The sequence below is a fragment of the Poecilia mexicana genome, unplaced genomic scaffold (assembly GCF_051168715.1).
Source record: "Poecilia mexicana isolate PSO_F unplaced genomic scaffold, ASM5116871v1 scaffold_19, whole genome shotgun sequence".
Classification (NCBI taxonomy): Eukaryota; Metazoa; Chordata; class Actinopteri; order Cyprinodontiformes; family Poeciliidae; genus Poecilia; species Poecilia mexicana.
Window position 1 is genome coordinate 11438882 of NW_028263388.1, and position 19527 is coordinate 11458408.

General features: G+C 38.7%; 2 protein-coding genes across 3 annotated transcripts; one reads left to right on the plus strand and one right to left on the minus strand.

The window, feature by feature from the left end:
* Nucleotides 1-2490: 2490 nt before the first annotated feature.
* nploc4 (NPL4 homolog, ubiquitin recognition factor) lies at nt 2491-14605 on the minus strand. The gene is made up of 17 exons (XM_014983992.2): nt 14458-14605; nt 13744-13824; nt 10233-10342; nt 9464-9709; nt 9331-9379; nt 9147-9241; nt 8934-9057; nt 7232-7411; nt 7062-7148; nt 6543-6614; nt 6324-6450; nt 4933-5093; nt 4744-4815; nt 4555-4647; nt 4332-4448; nt 3963-4065; nt 2491-2978 (listed from the first exon to the last, which is right to left on the minus strand). The coding sequence occupies exons 1-17, from the start codon at nt 14470-14472 to the stop codon at nt 2818-2820; spliced, it is 1893 nt and encodes a 630-aa protein (XP_014839478.2). The 5' UTR covers nt 14473-14605; the 3' UTR covers nt 2491-2817.
* Nucleotides 14606-14706: 101 nt separating this feature from the next.
* On the plus strand, nt 14707-18921 carry LOC106916009 (uncharacterized). 2 transcript variants are annotated; one of them, XM_014984014.2, is made up of 4 exons: nt 14707-15394; nt 15794-15836; nt 15940-16061; nt 16948-18921. In XM_014984014.2, exons 3-4 carry the CDS (start codon nt 15947-15949, stop codon nt 18156-18158), a joined length of 1326 nt encoding a protein of 441 aa, XP_014839500.2. In that variant the 5' UTR covers nt 14707-15394; nt 15794-15836; nt 15940-15946; the 3' UTR covers nt 18159-18921. The 2 variants fall into 2 exon arrangements, with proteins under 2 accessions (XP_014839500.2, XP_014839499.2); XM_014984013.2 differs by lacking the exon at nt 15794-15836.
* Nucleotides 18922-19527: the final 606 nt, after the last annotated feature.

A 19527-nucleotide genomic window follows, 5' to 3' on the forward strand; every position in this document is an offset into this window, starting at 1 on the left:
TTAGCAAGTTTCCTGAGGGAAACTGAGTAACAGAGAAACATAAACAAACTATAAATGTACTCAGATTTCAACAACAGAAACCTCTTTAAAACTGTCATTTTCCAAGTGTATATGTTTGTATTAAAATAAATGAATTATGATAAATTGGGACGCATTTAAACGGATTTGCTTTTACACTTTTGTTCTTCCTCAACAAGCATGAAGAAAAAAAGAAAGGATGAACGACACTCCTGATTGTATTCTTTGTTTCTTTTATTGTTTTGCTTCAAATCCAAGTCAACAGCGTACAACTTTCAGGGTCCTCGGTCAGCTCAGTGGAAAGTGAGGACGGGCTGCAGCTCCAAGAACTTGCTTGCTCAGCAAACAGCCCCCAGATTAATACAAAAGGAAAAAGGTCAAAGCCACCCCTTAGTGTGACAACAGAGCCATCACACCAAATTAAATCCACACGAGGGGGCAAAAGGAGCAAAAAAAGCATCAAACTAATCTAAAATTATAAGTATTCTCTTAATTGACGAGGGCAAGTTTACAGAGAAGCCCACATCTGATAAATTAGTAAACATGAGCCGCTCGTGACTCGCCCTCTGGACTAGAGAGAGGTTCACTGAAAACTCTCCCAGTTTGGATCGTCACTGGAGTGACGCAGCACACGTTCACGAACGAAAACCAAACCAACCTGAAAATCGTTGAGAGAAAAAAGGGACCGAGTGAGATTCTGGATGCTTCTGCTAGTTTAGCACTGCTGTGATCTGATTGTTTGTCGGTAAATAATCCATCTAATCTTTTTATGTTATTTTACAGAGGCACTTTTTAACTCCACGTATATTGTTTACCCTTTAAATGGCTTTAAAGAACAGATGGACACCAAAATGTTGAAGCTGAGCTGAATGTGAGCCTGAAACGCTCAGAGCACCTGTGGCCAACTTTATAAAAAAAAAAAAAAAAAATCATCTCACTCATATTGGTCCCAATGTTATTAGTCTTGTAGGAAAAAGAAACCAATTTCAATCAACCCAAATGCCCAAAATGAATATGTTAAAAAGAGTTAGCCATGATATTTTTAAAAGAAAATTAGTCTGTCCTCTGAATTTGCTTTTAATCTGATGTTCACTGCAAAAACACAAAATGTTACCAAGTTCAAATATCTCAGTAAATGTAAAATAAGATAAAACTTAGAAGTAACTTTTCAGCAGAATATCAGAGTTTGTCTTAAGTAAATAATGCTTTAATATTTATGAAAAAGTACTAGTTATGTGACAGTGGAACACGACATTTTGACTTATATGGAAAAAATGTCATTTCTCTTACAACTAGCACTTTTTAATCAACATTAAGGAATTATTGACTGGAAACAAGCTCATATTTCTTGCTGACAAGCTACTTATTAGTTTTATATTATTTCAAGTGTACTAAGGTGTTTGCACTAGAAACTAGATCAAAAATACTTGGTAAGATTTTGTGTTTTTGCAGCGTTTAATTTGTTGCACTTCCTCAATCAGATACTTTAATATGTCTGAGCAGGAGAAGCAAAAGTAGATTGAATAAATCCACCATTTAAACATTTGCTTTACCTGGTAGAGGTTAAAATGTCAGCTGAGGAAAAGTTTAGGTTTTCTTTAGACAAGCGTCCTTCGATAGCTCTGACGTATAACTGATTGAGAGGCCTTTTGGTGCCATTTAATGTTTTAATTTTATGGTTCGGTTTCCCGGCAGTCTGCTGAAGGTCTGTTGCTGGAAGAAGAGTCGGTAGTTCTCAAATGCCGGTGTTTCTCGACCATCACGATCCATCTTGGAAATTTACACCCGAGACAATAGCTTCGGGTCTCCCCTCGTCCGGAGGAAAGTCTCTGAAGTCTCTGTGATGGTTAGAAACCCTCAGGGGTCAATCAGAAGAACAGAGGTCATGTTCTGCACCAGCTGGAGCAGAAAAACAAAGGAGAAGAGGAGGAGGCTCAAATAGGGAGGTGAGCACCAGTTGTTTCTAGAGCACCCCATAGCATATGGAAATGAAATTAGAAAGTGTCCCGGGATGTTTTTTTTTTTTGTTTTTTTATCAGAACAACCGATTAAATAAGCTACATCTTCTGCTGCTCAAGTTCAAAACCAATAAAATGAACCGGATCTGCCTTCTGCAATCATCGGAGGCGGCTGCTTCTTAAAACTGGGGACTAAATTTAACACAAAAGATATAAAACGCCGAGCTGTAAACTGGGTTTTTACTCTGCAGCTCAGAGCCTGATGAGGTCGAAGCTTTGAGAAGTGATTGTACTGTAAAGGGCTTTCCAGAGACCAAGAGCTGTAAAAGTGTCCGATCAGAAGAATCAAAGTTTAAGTTACACGCTACAATCTGGTAATAAAAAAAGAAACTCAATTAAATAACAGCATCATCCATCAAAGGTATTTATACACAGCAAGATTTTCCAGAAGTCACTGTGAGAGCAAAAAGAGGGTAAGAGGGTGGGGGCACTGATGTGAAGAAAGATCTGAAAGTTGGGGTCTTTGCTGTCCTCCTGAGTCACAGCAGGTTTTATTTGAGTTATCAGGGGAAATATTTAACAGTTTAGGCCCAAAACAGATAAGAGCTGCTGAAAAGAGGGAGAATAACAAACAAGATTAAATCATGTCTGGTTCAATTTTTCTTTTTTCTTTTTTTAGATTTGTGGACGTAAACAAATGCATCCTTCCGCGCCTTCGGCAGCCAGGGGAAGACCGAGGCGTCACTGCGAATTGGACAAAATAACGAAGGAGGGGCATCTGAATCTTGCAACTGGATCTGGTGAAGTTAGGACTTTGAAGGTAGAAGTTCTGTGGAGGGTCTTAACTGCGGGGCAGGCTGCAGATTTCACAGTGCTCTGTGCCAGGCTGGTTCATGAAGGTGCAGTGGAGGCAGGACCACATGGCTGAGGAGGACGCCGGCGCCGCCGGGCCGCCCATGGCTTCGTAACCCAGGGAGCTGGACGGCTGCCCGCCCACCGTGCCTGAGGAGGGCAGGAACAGGTTACCATGACGATACCATGGCGCAGAGTTTGCAGGGCATCAATGGGTAAGCGTCAATTGAATTTTAAGCCAGGAGAATGAAGGTTTATAAAAAATATGCTGAGCACAAAGTTAGTTAAAACAGCAGCTATTTAAACTGTAATAACGTTGCAGTATTTACAGGGTGTGCACAATTTTCCCAGCGTAAAATTCAAGCACTTTCAAGGTAAGTTTTCAAACTTTTCCAGCACCACACTTTAGAAATAAAATAATACAAATGAACTAAAAAAAAAAATTCAATTCAGTATTATATGATCTAATTTATTACTGGTGATAGTATCTACATCCTACAACAGGGACAAGGTAAGATTAAAATATAGTAAAATTTTATGTTTAAAAACGTCTCTCTGCCTGGTCCAAGATCAAATCAAACTTAACCAAAAATCCCCTGATTTCAATAATGTTACTTAATGTATAAAATATAAGATAAACTTTTATTTCATTGAGCTATTAGGAATTAAATGCTTAAACTCAATATAGAAAGAAAGTTACACAAAAAGAAAATCTCTAAAAAATGTCCTTGCTACGTTTTCTAGAATTTATCAAATAGAAATAATTTTGATAATTGTTACTGACTTAAAACAAGACAAGTTTAATCTGATCTAACTTCAGACACCGGGACAAAAATGTGTCTGTCTTTTCATTAGGCGTATGTAAAGATTTGGTTTCAACTGTAAATAATGTTTGCCAAATTTATAGGCTTTTAGTCAACCTTAGATTACACTTTATGACAAAAATGTGCAGTTTGAATACCAAGCACTTTCAAGGACTTTATACAGAAACCAAGCACTTTCCAAACCTTGAAAACATTTAATTGAAACTCGAGCATTTTTAAGAGATCTCAAGCCGCATGAATAGTGAATTTAACATAAGAGAAGGAGTAGAAGAAAAAAGAAGCATATTTAGTAAATGTTGATCCAACTTACTGCAAAGCTGCTCTATGGTGGCCCACTGCTCAGACTTCTTCCAGGTCTGCGCCAGCTCCTCATTGGACGTTTTCACTGCGTCCAGAAGAAGGCCAATACTGTCCTGCAATAAAAATAAAAGAAACTCATCCTCAGTGATCCAGAACACCAGAAACAGAACAGTTTTATGTTCTTCTCTTTGAGTTTCCAACAGCACATGCAAATGTGCTGAAACGTTTTACTGCATATTTTCCAAAAGTTTTTTCCAAATTACCCTAAAGATGCTAATGGAGTGATTTCCAGATGCGAGGAAAATCTGGCTTCAACCATCGCAAAATGAAAACAGCTGGAAAACGGGAGGAGCGACTGGGTTTTGGAGCATCGACTCACCCTCAGAGGCATGACTTCGTTGGTGACGAGGAAGAGGAGCAGATGGAAGTCTGACACGATGTCCAGGAATGACGCGGAGGAGCACTGGGACAGGTACGTGGCTAAACTGTGAAAATCCTGCAAGCGAACATTCAAATTCACTAAGAAGTTTCCTTCTGGGATTTTTTTAACCTTTTCATAAAATGAAGTCCCAAAACTGGTTGAGAAAGCAGAAAGCACTCACTTGTGTCTCTCCAAGGATGTCACGGTTTTCAATTGGGAAGCGTTGTGTGGAGGTGAAGGTGTACTGAGGGTCCTTTGGGAAAGTTGTGGTGATCTAAAGAAAATACATTTATTTAAATCACGTCAAACACATGCAGTAATATACAATAACACAAACACACAGTGAGAAACAGACAAGTGCCAAACTCACATCTATGATAAGGTACTCGACAGGAAGAGGTCGAGCTAGAAACGTGACATCGTTCCCAAATTTATCTTTGTCCTGTTGGAAAAAAAAAAAAAAGAAAAGATAAACAGAAGCAAATTTACCATCTGAAATAAAACAAATCCTACCAAGTCTTCTGCAGTGGTTTGCTTGGCGCCGATCGATGAGTCTCACCTTGTAGAAGACGTCTGGTACGTACTGCTCAGGGCTGGACTCCTTAGCGTAGCCGAGCTCAGGAGCGTCTTTGCAGGGCAGCAGGCACTCGTCTCTCACCAGAGCCATGCACTGATTGGACACCTGGTAGCCTTCAAAGTGGACCTGATTATCTGGACCACCTGCACACAGAACATGCATATGAAGAAAGGTCAACATTTTCAGAAGTGCTACCAAACATTTGTCATTTTCCTTACTCTAAAACCATAAGATTCAAATTTCCTCAAAGCCAGTTTTATAAAAAAAAAAAAAATAATACAAGCAAAAAACACCAGACAAAAGCCAAAATGTAGCAAAAAGGTTGTTCACTCCTCTCTCTAAAAGCTTTTCAACTGTAACTTAGTTAAAAAAAAAGAAAAAAGTTTTGGATATAGAAAAAGACACATCGTTTTACTAGACACAAAATCTTGGTAATTATCAGGTTTTGTTCCCAGTGGTTCATTCAAACAGACAACAGATGAGCTCACTGCTGGACTGTTTTCTGCTTGTTTGTGTTAATTCTTAATTCTTTATCCATGATCAAAACACTGTAGCTCAAAGCTATTGAAGGTTGATTTCCATTAGGGGAAGTAATTTGTAATTTTAAATTATTGTGCTCTTTTCAGGACATTTATTGCTACTTTAACTTCCTATGAACTATCAATCGTTCACAGGAAGTGAACTATCACTTCACAGGAAGTGTGAAGGGATAGTTCACTTCACACTTCCTGTGAAGTTATAGTTCACTTCACACTAAGATCGGCTTAGTTAGCTAAGCCGATCTTAGCTAACTAAGATCGGTTAACTAAGATCAGTAGTTAGCCGATCTTAGTTAGCCTAAGATCGGCTAAGCGAGTTTATAAAGCAAAAACAGAGTACGGCTAAAAATGTGCCAAATATGTGAAACAATAGGAGCCAACTTTCAGCTTTGCTCAGCACAAAGGAGCAGCTAAAAGAGCCCAAATGGAAAATGTTGCAGAGGGAAATGCGAGTCCAAAAGATAACAAAGTTACTCCACAGAAGGCTAAAAAATGTTTCTAAAAAAACCCCGAAAATTGACCTGCTCTGCTTGTTGAATCATATCTGAGGAGAAGAGTAAGAAACTGGGATGAGTGATTTACGTTTACAGCATTTTCATGGCCATCAACACCAGTACTACATGGTGAAATCATATTGTGTAAAACGATAAGTAATAAACCGTCTCTGTGACTGGCGTGGCTTTAACGTTTCTAAAACCTGTAATTAATTGGCAGCAATCCACATATTCACTTTTTTGTCACTTAAATATCATAAAGTTGAAAAAAAATTGTAGGATTTATATATTTACCACTATTAAAAGAAAAATTTAAGACGATAAATAAAAATAATCTAACCTGTAGCAACAACAGTCACAAACTTGGATCCAAAGTATCCGTCTCGAGACAGCCTGCAGGGGTTTGAGTGTTGGTTCTGGAAATATCCGGACGTGATGCACTCCTCAGCGCTCAGGTAAAAGGAGTCCTGTCAGGTGTATGAGAACATTTTTGATCGAACAGGAACACAGCGGCATCAGTCCGACACTCAGACCACCTCTAACTTGGACCCGTTCTCACCTGGTTTCTTGTGTAGCGGACAGTCCCTATCCTTGTGTCCTCAGACAACAGATCGGTGAAGATCCAGCCCACCTACGAAACACAGAGGAAAAACTATAACATCACCTTTGTTTTGGTAAACTAAACTAACTAAAGATATTCAAGTATGAAAATAATCGCATTTCTGTTGCATTTTTGTTCACAAACATGCAAAACTGACTCAAGTTATTGACGCAGACAAAAAAAAAACATCCACAGCTTCAGTCTGTTAAGCTGCATAAAATTCCCTCACCCTCAGTGCATACATTTAAATCACATTGTGTGCAGGAACTCTGAAATACAAAAGAGATAAATGTTGCAACTGCAGCTTCCCAACACATCAGTCAGGTTTACTGTTTGGAGGAATGAGCGTGTGATTCAGCAGGTTAAACTCTTCACTGTTTGAGACGTCTTAACCCGTTTAGAGAAAGCATAAATCTGCCTTGAGCTCTGAGGGCAGCGCTTTCAGACGCAGCCCTGCTGCAGGAAAAACAGACCCACCTTGCAGAGCCCCAGTTTGGCAGCGATTTCATCTACAGCTGCAGCTTTGGGATCCTCCAACAGCTCCAAACTGTTCTGGGTCGCACTCTGAAACAGAACAAAAATCAAAATTAAGCCTACCAAAAGGCATATTAATATAATATATGAGATTTATTGGGTGAGGCTTTCACCTGCGGGGGCTCATAGATGGCCGCCACCTCAGCTCTGATGCCCAGCGGGATGTCTGTGTGCTCGGTGTACCGGCCATATAGGTAGCCCATCCTCTGACTGCCTGTTTTCCTCCAGAAGTCCAGGAATCGGTCGGCGATGGTGTGGTTCTCAAACATGATGTTGTCTACATGTCTGTATTTCTGGAACAGACATTCAGAGAAGAGAGAATTGCTTCAATGTTTGCGTGTGCACTAGGCTTTGAATATCTGCCTAAAGTTATTTTAGAGCCTCTCAAAGGCTGGACCTAGTTTTACAATCTGTGACCTGATGTCATCTTTATACATGGCATTACACTATTGTGTGTCTTGGGCCCGGAAGATGCTTTCCAATATTGGCTTTCTATTTGCCAAACACAATCTGATCTCCAGTTACACGAGGCTACAACAACCTTTTAGAAATATCAAATAATGTCCAAACTCTCACAGCTCCTAAGTACAACAAAAGTGTGCCAATTTTTCTAAAATGATACTCACCGAAATGACCCAACAAACTTTCTCATGCTACATCATGTAGATGCTCTGTCTGCACCGATGAATATTCATTCACCTCAGCATGTTTAATGTGTGGACCAGTTTCAACTGATGGGAGCTCCTCCTGTTTTCTGAATAATCAATTTATTATGGATAATTGACCTTTTGGGGTCACTAGCCTCAAATATGAAAAAGGCGAACAAGATGATAAGTCTGGGAGAATGTGGAATATGGAGAGAAATGGTTGCACTGCAGCTCACCCATTTCTTACCATCAGTATGTTTCTGTTGAATGAATGATGACTCACTGTTGTGGTTAATGTCTTTAATTCAGATACTACATTTAAAAAATAGCAATAAACGTTAATTTAAGGATTTTATTTGGGCTCCTATACTTTAAAGCCACAGCTTTACATCTAGACGGCTGCATTTTAAGCAAGAAGGAAATATAACGAATAAATTATGCTGCCACTATAATATTTTTTCTGCTACTTCAGCAAAACGTAACAAATGTACTTGGTTTTGTTTGAAATGGGAAAGACTAAATTTAAATTGAAAAAAAAAAACGTTTTGCCACCAACATTAAAGGGGTCGTGATTAAGCCTGCTGCAATAAGAAATTAATTAATGACATAATAAATCAAAATTAGTTTGATAATTTTGTATTCTGATTAGTAATATTTTATTGAAGGGCATTTTTGTTTATAATCCATTTATAACCCAGACTTCATAATCCGCTTTATTCATTGTTTTGGTTGTGTGTGGTTTTTATTTTTGTTTTATTTATTGTTTTTTGTTGTTGTGTTTAACTTTGAAATACGTTCCAGTACCAGTTTGTAGGGCTCTGTACAAAATCAAAAGTTTATTAGTCTTTAACATAGCAAACGTGCATTATTATGCCATCATCTATGCACTACTTGAAAATGGTTTCAAAACAACATTATAATTTATTGAAACAATTTTTGGGACAATTTACCATCCAGTACAATTTGCTACCAACAAATTTTACTGGATTACTCATGATGTCATATGTGTTACTACTGTTACTGTATTTAGTGCGTTGTTTGCAAACATTTAGATTCAACTAAACTTAAAGGATTATTAAGCATCAGATAACGAGACCTGATCAAGACATCCAATAAGTTCCATAAAAATGTACAGAGGATCCGTTTGGGACCAGGAGGGGCGGCGCACCTGTCTGTTCAGAGTGATGGCACTGGGCTGGCACTTTGTGCAGATCCCCTCGGGCCAGGGAGGATGACCCTCACATCCCGACTTTATCTTACAGCTGATGTTCTCCAAAGCTGCAAACTTCCCTCTGTGGGAGATCAGGACAGAGTTGGTCTCTCAAGTGGAGATCATGAACATTTCTGCTGGTAAAATGAAAAACAACAACAAACGTCTCACTTGTCAGCTCCGCCGGTCAGCTTGCGAAGGTACGCGTGGAATGACATGTGCTTCACCGGTGGGTCGAGGTGGTTCAGGTAGTCTTCGTCAAAAGGCTGGAGAGACAGAAACCGCGTCCTTCAGGGTTGGTCAAGTTAACGTTTGATCCCATCGGGTTTAAGGAACTGGTATAGAACAAAATTACCTCTAATGGTACACAGTGCACACATTTTCCAAGGGCACCATGACGACATCTGGAAGAAGAATCAAGATTTATGAAGTTTCCCCGCTTCTGCTTTTGGCTTAAATGTTTGCAGTCGGTCGGCTTTCGGTCTTACAGCTGTGGGTCTCTGTTCCTGTAGATCTTGCCGTCTTGTTTGGCCAGATACTGATCGATCTGATCCTCCTGTACCTGTGGCGCCGAGGAGGACCGAGGGATCAACGAGGACGAAGATGAGGACGAAGAAGAGGACGAGATGGATGGCAGGGATGAAGATGTGTGTGGGGTCGCCGTGTCCATTACCTCCCCCGAAGAAGAAGAGGAGGATGATGCAGAGGGGAACAGAAACAACATGTCCCCATGCCTGTAGTAAAAAAAAAGGGATTAAACAACATTGAAAGTGGTAAAAAAAAGAAAAAAAAACCCAGCAGCATTTTAAAACATTTTCCACAACATTCACAAATGTAATTTCATGATAAACAGTGGGTTGCTGTACGTTTTTACTAACATGAAAATGTAATAAAAGTAAAGTTTATCTGAAGATTACCATATAAACTCTACAAAATCTTTAAAAAAGGAAACTAAATAGGGCTGCAGAATATATTAGACATATTCTGCAGCTTCAATGTGCCGAAGTCACGCTCATAAAATAGCCAGACCTTTTTTATTTGGTTTAACTGCTACATTTTTTTAACTTTCCATTTATTCACGTGAACTCTGTTAGTTCTTGAAGAAAAATGTATACTGACGCATTGTTTTGTAAAAACAATAAAGAAAAATAATTGTGAAAGATGTTAATGGCGGTATTTTAGAAGAAAAATCTTTCAATAACTTGAGCTGAACTGAGATACGCAAACACTCTCGATCTTTAGTTTCCTTGAACTTACTTGATCTTTAGTAGGTTGAGGGACTTGTTCTGGGACAGAACCTCTCCGGTCTTGTTGCGGTTTATATAAACAGAAAACCCGTTGGAATTGAACCCAAACTCTTTGGCCACCTGTGGGAGACAGTATCTGTTACTACATGCATATGAAAGGTTTAAATTGTTGAAGTCTCTCCTCCTAAAACACAGGTGTCAAACTCATTTTCATTCAACATTTGTGGCTCTGAAAGTTGAGGGTTTTTTCTGGAAAACCTTGTTGCTGACTCTTGTTCTAGAGCACAAGTGTCAAACTCCAGGCCTGGAGGGCCACTTCCCTGTAACTTTTACATATACCTCTGCTGCACCACACCTGAATAGAATAATTAGGTCATTGGCAGGACTCTGGAGAAGTTATCTGTACAAGAAGGAGGTAATTAAGCCATTTCATTCCAGTGTTTTGTACCTGTGGCACATCTAAAAGCTGCAGGAGAGCGGCCATTGAGGACGGTAGTTTGACACCCCTGTTCTAGAAACTTATGCTGTGCCAGATTTGGCTCCTGGATTTGACTCGTTCTAAAAGTTTTCCAAACAATGACAAATCATGCCACTAGTTCTGTAAAGGCTAAACATCAGCCACTCAGTCAAAGCAGATTAGCAGAGAGCTTCCTGGGATGAGAGCCACTCAGCTGGTTAATAGTCGCTCCGCTCTGACCCGATGAAGCTACAGGAAGCTCAGAGTTCAGGAGGGCCTGCTGTATATCCCATTACAGGTAGAACAGCAGAAAGTCAGGCGGAGACCGACTGGATGATGATTATTTAGGGGTTACTGAAGTCCGACAGCTGATGAACCTTTGATACTGAACCTTTTCTAAAAAAATCTAAAAATCCTTTCAAGAAAAAAATGTCTTAACATGTATTATGAGTTAATTAGAAGTTTTACAATCAATTTGAATATCTTTACAAGAAAGTGTTCAGTAGATATCGAAGCTGCAGAACTGACACCGTCTCTGCTCTGCCTCACATTCACAGGTTTGGTTTTGTTTTATCTGGCAGCTGATCGGCAGAAATTGAAACCCGTTCCTACCATCGATCTGAAGGCTACACCATCCTGCTGCATCCCAGATACATGCATTTTTGATGAGGCGCTGCAGCAACGCTCTGCAACATCTTGATCTATTTTAGGTTTTACAAAGTTAATGCTTCAAACGCAGCTATAATTATTCTGCTAGGCGCTTTGGAGAGCGGTTTAAAAAAAAGGAAAATGAGAAACAAGCAAACCCAGATTCAGGGTCAAATAAGTCATGTCTGAGCTAAAAAGAAAGAAAGAAAAAAAAAAGCCTGTCCAGCCACTGTGTTGAAAAGTGTGGAAATATTCAGCACACAGAGTGTATTTGAGAGTGTGGCCAACAAGGACCTAGCGGCTTCGGTCACTTCCTCTGCTGCTAATTCTAAAGCAGCATCCGCAAATAAACTGTAATATAAATCCAGGTTTTTCTGTTCATCTCCGTCATTGTTCACAACTTCTCCTTCGGTTTGCTGATTGGTTGAAATTCTACCAGAGAAATTCACTTCAATGGGAGAAAGTTCAGACGGAGCAGTGAAGGCAGATGAGAATCAAGCAGAATTGCGTAGGAAGGTCAAGGCGAGGCTACATGAGGCTTGGCTCTGTTGCTTACGTTATCTCCACCCGTTTTCTTAAGAAGGCTGAAAGCAACAGTCTCATCTGACACAATAGACATTTGTTTACATTTCCAGCTAAACACAACCTGTTTGGATTAAAGTTTCAAACTGTGGGTTTTAAAAAAAAAAAAATCTTAAAAAGCTGGTTGCATCCTGTCACCAGACTTTAGATCTTCGATTTGTCTCCCTTTTAAGTCCAACCACCATCTTAAAAGAGGATTTCAGTAAAACCAAAAGATAACAGTTGCTGTAAGTTTTCCCGACAAAATCCTCAAATCCTAACAAACCTTGTGAGCATGTTTCATATTTATGTCACATAACTGTTAAGAGATCATGCGTGGACTTTTCATCCTTGGTGAAGTTCTTTGATAATCATCCTCTTAGTGCAAAAGTAACATAATAAGGCAGCTAGTTAGGTTATTTTTTTATCAATTCAATTACACACAAGGGAATAACAGCCCTGTAACAAGCTGACGAACATAACTTTTTAAATTATATAGTTTAAAATACCTTTGCAGGTGTTGTCGCACTTGAGCATGAGTCGGTTCATGACCTTTGGAGACCATTCATAACTTCTATGACCACCGACGATTCAATGTGATTTTTTTAACCATCTATTCACAGTAAAATGTTCAGTAATGTGATTATATGATTCTAGTAAATAATACCTATCAGCAGGAAGTTTCTCAGTGTCTTTGATTTGATCAGAGGTTGTAATCTGTCATATTTTGGCCCAATCATTATTCAGTCCCAAAATATGCAAATAAACTGTAATATAAATCCAGGTTTTTATGTTCATCTCTGTAAATAATTAACAACAAACTGCTGAGTGATGCTGTGTGCTGTTGCATGTTAATGCTAAATACCCGTAACTAGGTTTAAAATAGAGGCTGCACAGTGGCGCAGTTGGTAGAGCTGTCGCCTTGCAGCAAGAAGGTTCTGGGTTCGATTCCCGGCCCCAGTCTTTCTGCGTGGAGTTTGCATGTTCTCCCTGTGCATGCGTGGGGGTTCTCCGGTTTCCTCCCACGGTCCAAAAACATGACTGTCAGGTTAATTGGCCTTTCCAAATTGCCCCTAGGTGTGAGTGTGTGTGTGCATGGTTGTTTGTCCTGTGTGTCTCTGTGTTGCCCTGCGACAGACTGGCGTCCTGTCCAGGGTGTACCCCGCCTCTCGCCCGGAACGTGAGCTGGAGATAGGCACCAGCACCCCTCCCGACCCCACAGAGGGACAAGGGTGAAGGAAAATGGATGGATGGATGGAGGTTTAAAATAGAAAACTCCCCTTTTAAAACCAATGAAGTTATCCATTACGCCTCTATGTGATTTATGCATACTGTAAATCAGCTTTGCTCCTGCCCCACTTCTTGCTGTGAAGTGGAACCTAAAGAACGTCCATCCATTACTATCAATAAGGTCATGGTTAGAAACAAAACTACATTGCTTGTTAGCATGTCTGTTAAGAAAACAGCTGCAAATAGCCCTACTTATTAACTGTGTCATATCAGCTTGTTACACTCTGTATTATTTAATAAAGAGCAGAAAAGCTATATTCTACTATGCGTACTTAAATTTAATAAACGTAGCAATTGTTCACTCTTATGTTCAGGTCTACGTTTTGAATCAAATATTACAACAGCAACCCTGTTAAAAGTTGGATTATTTTACAGCAAAAGAGGTAATTATATTTTATGCTATAAATAAATGCAGTTTACGCTGACTGGAAGGCAATGAAGGGTGGCTTAAAATCACATTGGTTTGAGGTAAATGAGTAAAATCCAGTAAGGGCTCATTTCTTTTTTTGACTTGAAAGAGTAGAACACACTACACATGTGATTGTTTTATATCTGCACTCTGTACCTTTTTCAGAAAAGTAGCCGCTGTCTCCCTCTTGGTGGAAGGGATTTTCTTCATCCCATCTGGGGACTGCACCCTGATTATCTGCATAATCAAACATAGAGGTTAATTCACTTATTGGTGCAATGTTGATTTTTAAAACGCATCTGCAATTGTTTATGAACTAAAGCCCCCCATGTCAGTTTGTCTCCCCTTGGTCGCCAGTAAAGCATAGACTTTTCTCCCCTTCTCTCCCCGTCAGTATAGTGGAGTAATAACATTATGACTACAATGACAGTGCAAAAAAAAATGGCGTTAATGCTACTAATGGCCATGAAACCACATGTTGGTCACAAACACGATATTGTCCTTAAATTTCACTATTTCTGTTTCTGCTCATCTGCGCTGGCTTAATTTAAACCAACAGATCAGTTAGCCTCTTCTAAATCCACCAAGGAGATTCCTGCTAATGTACAACTAAAGGGACTAAATACATAAAACTGTGACTCGTATGTTTCTATTATAAAATATATATATATCTCAGTCTTTGAAGTTTTCATGTAAACAGCGGTCATTTCTTTTAGTCGGATGTCCTAAGAGGAGCTATGAGCTAAGTTTAGGCAGTGAGCTGAGCAGGCCGCAGCCACTCTGTGCTAAGGTTAGCTGACGAAGCTAATTCTGCTGCCTCATCGCTCCGGACTCTAGCCGTTAAACGCACCAAGCCGTCCAGATACTTACAATGTTATCCCCCATGACGCCCGGCTCGGAGCTCCAGGTGAACACCGCTGCGTTGCGACACGGTTACTGCAAAAGTCACGAAGCGTCACTGAATAGCAGTCAGCGAAACTCCATCACACAGCTCAAACACCGGTGTTACACACATAAGTGCCCGACGGTTTACGCCAAAACACAGCGTAGCTACGCTTCAGCCGCATCGACGATGCCGCCATCTTGAGCAGGGCAAGTTAGGGCAGTTTGATGATCTGATCAATAGTCACGCCATCATATTTGAACGTACATTATTTGTTTCTACTGTAATTAATATGTAAAAGTGGAACATTTCTACATCTTTTCATGTCAAACGTTTATGCTTTTCTAGGCTAAAACTAAGTGTCTTTTTATTCCATTCTTTAGGCAAAAGATCAATAAAATAATCTATTATTTTAATAAAGAAAAAAAACCCACAAAATATATTGTGTGTTTCTTGAAAAAAAAAAATAAATAAAACCATTTAAATAATTAAAATAAATGCATTACAAATCAGTTATGGGATCAAAATCGCACTTCAGCCACTTTTAGTTGAAGTCTTCGAACTGATTACTTATCAGACCATCGAAAAAAAATCTAATAAAATACCCCCAGCCCCCAGCCCATAATTAGAAGGCAATGTTTGATTTTAAAAAAGGAAACGTCTCCAAAAAATGTTGTATTTATAACATAGCACAACGACGTTACACGTGACCCATAAAGCATCGCGAGAACATCCACCATATTGTTGGGAATGTAAACCTGTAAACATAAAAGGCTTGTCTGAAGAAAACTCTAAAAAGTTAATGTTATGAAGGTAATTCAAGTCAAAAGGGCATAAGAAATGAAGCATTGCAAAGTTAAGCAGTGCAGATGGATAAAAAGAAGCACGACGGAAAATGATTGAAAAGAAAATGTCCTTCTCCAGGTGAGTCTGCAGATACAACCACGCTGACTGACTCAGCCAGAAGTCAGAAAGCTTCTCTGGATGAATCATATGTTTGAATGCACTGTCCGCATTTTTAGTTGATGCATGTTTTATTTTTCTGTGGAGTCCAGAGGAAGCTGACTACAGTGTCAGAATGGGGTGAGGAGGTTTATTTCTTCCTGTTCTTAATGTCCCAGCAGCTCCCCTCTATGATCAAAAATTTAAGGCAATAAATTATTTAAACTGGACACAGAATAGCTGAACAAGTAAAAAGCATATCTCAAGTTATTATGTCCACATGTAGTTAGGTAAATAATTACAATTTTAACTAGATTATAATTATTAAGAGAAATTGTTGCCCATTTTAATTCTCACTAACTTTATTCATGTTCACATCAGCCTTTAAAAAGACCCAACCCATCAACCTTCTTGAGATCAATAAGTAAGATAAAAATGTAATACTTTTTTTTTTTTAACAAAAAGCAGTTTCATTTAAAGTTTACCTAACTCTGGATTGAAATCTCACTTTTTATCCTGTTGAACAGGTGAAAGATGGCGGCTGATACACAATGTGATAAAGGGGTTTGGATAGAAAACAGTGGAATCTCAAAGTCAGCGGAGAGAACATCTGTGTTTGGCGAAGAAACCACCAGATCTTCACATGAAGGTGACTATCTTCTGTCTGAGTTAAGCAGAAATTTGTAAAAGAAAAAAGCAAACTTCCAATGCATGAACACCTGGAGGCTAAATGTCCAGTAATTTGTCAAAAGCGCTACAGTTAGTCCCAGAAACATCAGCCATTGTTAACTAGAGAGATAAAGAAACCATAATTATCTGTAAATATTTGATTCTAAGAAACATGCAATGCCTTACACTTATGGGTTCCTCAATGGACTCCTCCAGTATGTGTAAAAAACCTAAAAATAATTATAATTTTTATTTTGTTGTGGCAAATAAAATATTTAATGAAATCCATTAGGTTTTAGCATCCAACGAGAAGACTATTTATATTTTTACCCACTAGTTAGTTGCAATAGTAATGTCAGACTCTTTTTTTTTTAAGCCCTTTCTGTTGTATTGTAGAAGTAGGCTTTAAAACTTGGGAAAAAAATTAATTTGTATAATTGCTACAAATTTTCTGCAGAAACCTGTTTGGGTGAGGATGGGCCTTAAGTTGGGTTTTCTTTGGGGTCCAGGAGAGTTAAAATAAGCCGCTGCAGAAATGAGCAGTTATGTAAATTTGAATATTTGTAAGCTAGCTCACTGCATGAATGCTATGCAGCAAAACAGGAAGAGCTGCAGGGTAGATTCTGAAAGCAGTTTGTATGCATTTATATTTCCAGAGAGCTGTTTGTCTGAATAAAACCAAAGAATCACTCCTCTTTTAACTCTGACTGTTCCACTTCTTCCACTTCAGCAGGACTAAACTTTTATATCTTAAACACAACATTCAAATTCAGTCACTCATTGTTTGTTTATAAAGTTATTACAACATTAATATTTCTGTCATTACAAAATCCCAGTTAACCCTTAAATCCATGTGTCTCCTGAAGGTGATCAGCAGATGTTGGTGGTTAAGGAAGAGGTTCCTGATCTGTGGAGCTCTAGTTTGGACCAGCAGAATCCAACGCTGTTCCGGGTGAAGAATGAAGACTGGAAAAAGTTGACTAATCCGGATGGAGAGTTGCTTATTGATCAGGAAGAGCCCGACAACACTGATTTTCCATTCACTGTTGTTACGGTGAAAATTGAAGACGACCATGAGAACCTTCTCTCATCAGAGCGTCAACACATCAAATCAGAAGATAACAGGGAGGCAGAATCTCTAACCAGCTGCTCACCTGAACAGATGGGAACAGAAGCTGGCAGAGAGGACCACAGAGGAGCAGAACCAGACAGAAATACCTATTTAAATCCAAACACCGATGAAAATGCTTCCACCTCTTCTGAGACTGAAGCCAGTGGTGAGAACGATGATGACGAATGTGATGATAATCCGTCAGGTTCTGGATCTGAACGGGAAGACGGCGATGAAGACTGGGAGGAGACCAGGACGCGTCAGACGGGAGGAAATTCCTCCAGCTGCTTGGATGATGCAAACTTTTCTAAAATAGAGCAAAATTCAGATTCTGAAAAAGTCCTCAATGAGAATAAAGTATTTGTGTGTGACGACTGTGGAAAACCATTTTACTATCTGTACCACCTCAAGCGCCACATGGCCCACCACAAAGGAGAGAAACCATTTCAATGTGACGAATGTGGTAAAAAGTTCACTTTGAGGGGAAATCTGAACCAACACATGACGATTCATAAAGGAGAAAAACCTTTTGCCTGCAACTTCTGCGACAGACGCTTCAGACTGAGCAGCCTTCTTCAATCGCACGTTGTAACACATTTAGGGGTGAAAGCCTTTACCTGCCAGCATTGTGGAGAAAGATTTACTCGAGAGGGAGCTTTGAAGAGACATGTTGTACGGCACACCGGCGTGAAACCGTTTGCTTGCACTATATGCGATAAACGATTCTACAGAAAGCCCGATTTGAAGTGTCACATGCCGGTTCACTCGAGAGAACAGAGAGCCAGCTCTGCACCGAGGAACTTTGCTTGTGACGAATGTGGCAAAAGATTCATCCACAAGTGCCATGTAACAAGACACATGATCACCCACACTAGAGAAAAAAACTTCAGCTGTGATGTTTGCGGTTTGATGTTTAAGTGGCAGAGCGCTTTAAAGAGACACGAAAAGAGATTTCACAACCAGTAGAAACTGCTCAGATGCCTTTCCTCGTTAATATATTAGGACGAGCTTAATTGTGGGAACCTTTTTGCTGAGTGATAAGATTATTGCTGAATTACCTCCATTGTATGCCCTTAGGTTCTGCACAAGTCTGGTAATATACCATACACTTCACTCATTTAATATTTTTCCAAGTTCAAATATGAAAGAATGAAGAGAATTATGGGAAATTGAGTATAATTATTAACTAGACTTAATTATACAAAGGACAAAATCTGAATTTTTAAAGAATCAATGGCTTTTTGCATTATTTGTCTTGAAGATGTATCCTTTGTCTTTGAATAGAAACATCTCAATTTAAATTGTAAACAAAGATATTGATTGATTTGCTTGTGAAGGATGTTATTCATTTATTTGACCAGTTTTTACAAATGTTTTGCCATTCTTGCTTTAGTTGTTCTCATAAGACTTTAGGATTAAACCACATTGTTTAAAAAAAAATAAAATAAAAAAAAAACTGAAGGATATCAAAACCTTTTGACTTTATTGTTATCATAGAAGGAGGTCCTTGAAACATGCAGAATAAGTGATTATAGGTCATGGGGTAAGAATTTATTAAATATTTTCTTTATGGTTTCTTACATTATGTGTTCAATGTAGTGGTAACTTTTTTTTTCTTACACACGAATAGGTGAAAATCTGTCATATGATTTAGTTAGAAGGTCTGTACTTAAAGCGATGAGGACAAACACTGTGGCTGGAATGATAATTAATAAAGCCTTATATAGGACTTTTGTTGTGTGTGTTTATTGAGTCGCTGTTTCTCCTCGGAGGTTTAATTTAATTCAGTTTCAGTGGTAAGTCAAAACAAATGTAATCTCAAGACAAAATAAAAGACAGATCCAATTCAAATCCAGAAATGATATGAATTCAAATTAAAAAAGACTTTATTGATCCTAAAGGAAAGTTAAATAAAATCATATAAATCTAATCAGACCAGTTCATTAAATAAGTGACAAGTAAGTCGGTCGCTTCAAATTTTCTTCAATCAAGATGTAGCCGACCAGAATCAGAGGATGGGAATCACCTGCAATGTTGATTGTGGGCTTGAATTTTTTTTTTTCTCAAGTCACATTTTGTGACTTTCTAAAATGCTTTTAAATTTATATAAATTTCAATATGACAGCTGTCACAGTTTTAACAACTTAAAAAATTATACAACAGACCCAATTGTGCTATATATCTTGTGCATTTGTTTATTTTTTAAAACCCAACTTACAGTATAATTTCATATTTTTATCAACACAAGGTAAGTCAATTTTTTTTACTTGATCTAAAACTAGATGCACAATTTTCTACAATACGTTGTAGAAAAACACCTAGAGTATGTTTGACA

What these genes read in the sequence shown, in the direction of transcription:
- nploc4 (XM_014983992.2), bottom strand. An exon ending in CCATCACTCTGAACAGACAG is followed by an intron (nt 7,412 to 8,933) that starts GTGCGCCGCCCC and finishes TGTCTGTTCCAG; the next exon opens with AAATACAGACATGTAGACAA. An exon ending in TGTGACTGTTGTTGCTACAG is followed by an intron (nt 5,094 to 6,323) that starts GTTAGATTATTT and finishes TTCTGTGTGCAG; the next exon opens with GTGGTCCAGATAATCAGGTC.
- LOC106916009 (XM_014984014.2), top strand. Translation starts at nt 15,947, where the DNA reads ATGGCGGCTGATACACAATGTGATAAAGGGGTTTGGATAGAAAACAGT. An exon ending in CACCAGATCTTCACATGAAG is followed by an intron (nt 16,062 to 16,947) that starts GTGACTATCTTC and finishes TGTCTCCTGAAG; the next exon opens with GTGATCAGCAGATGTTGGTG.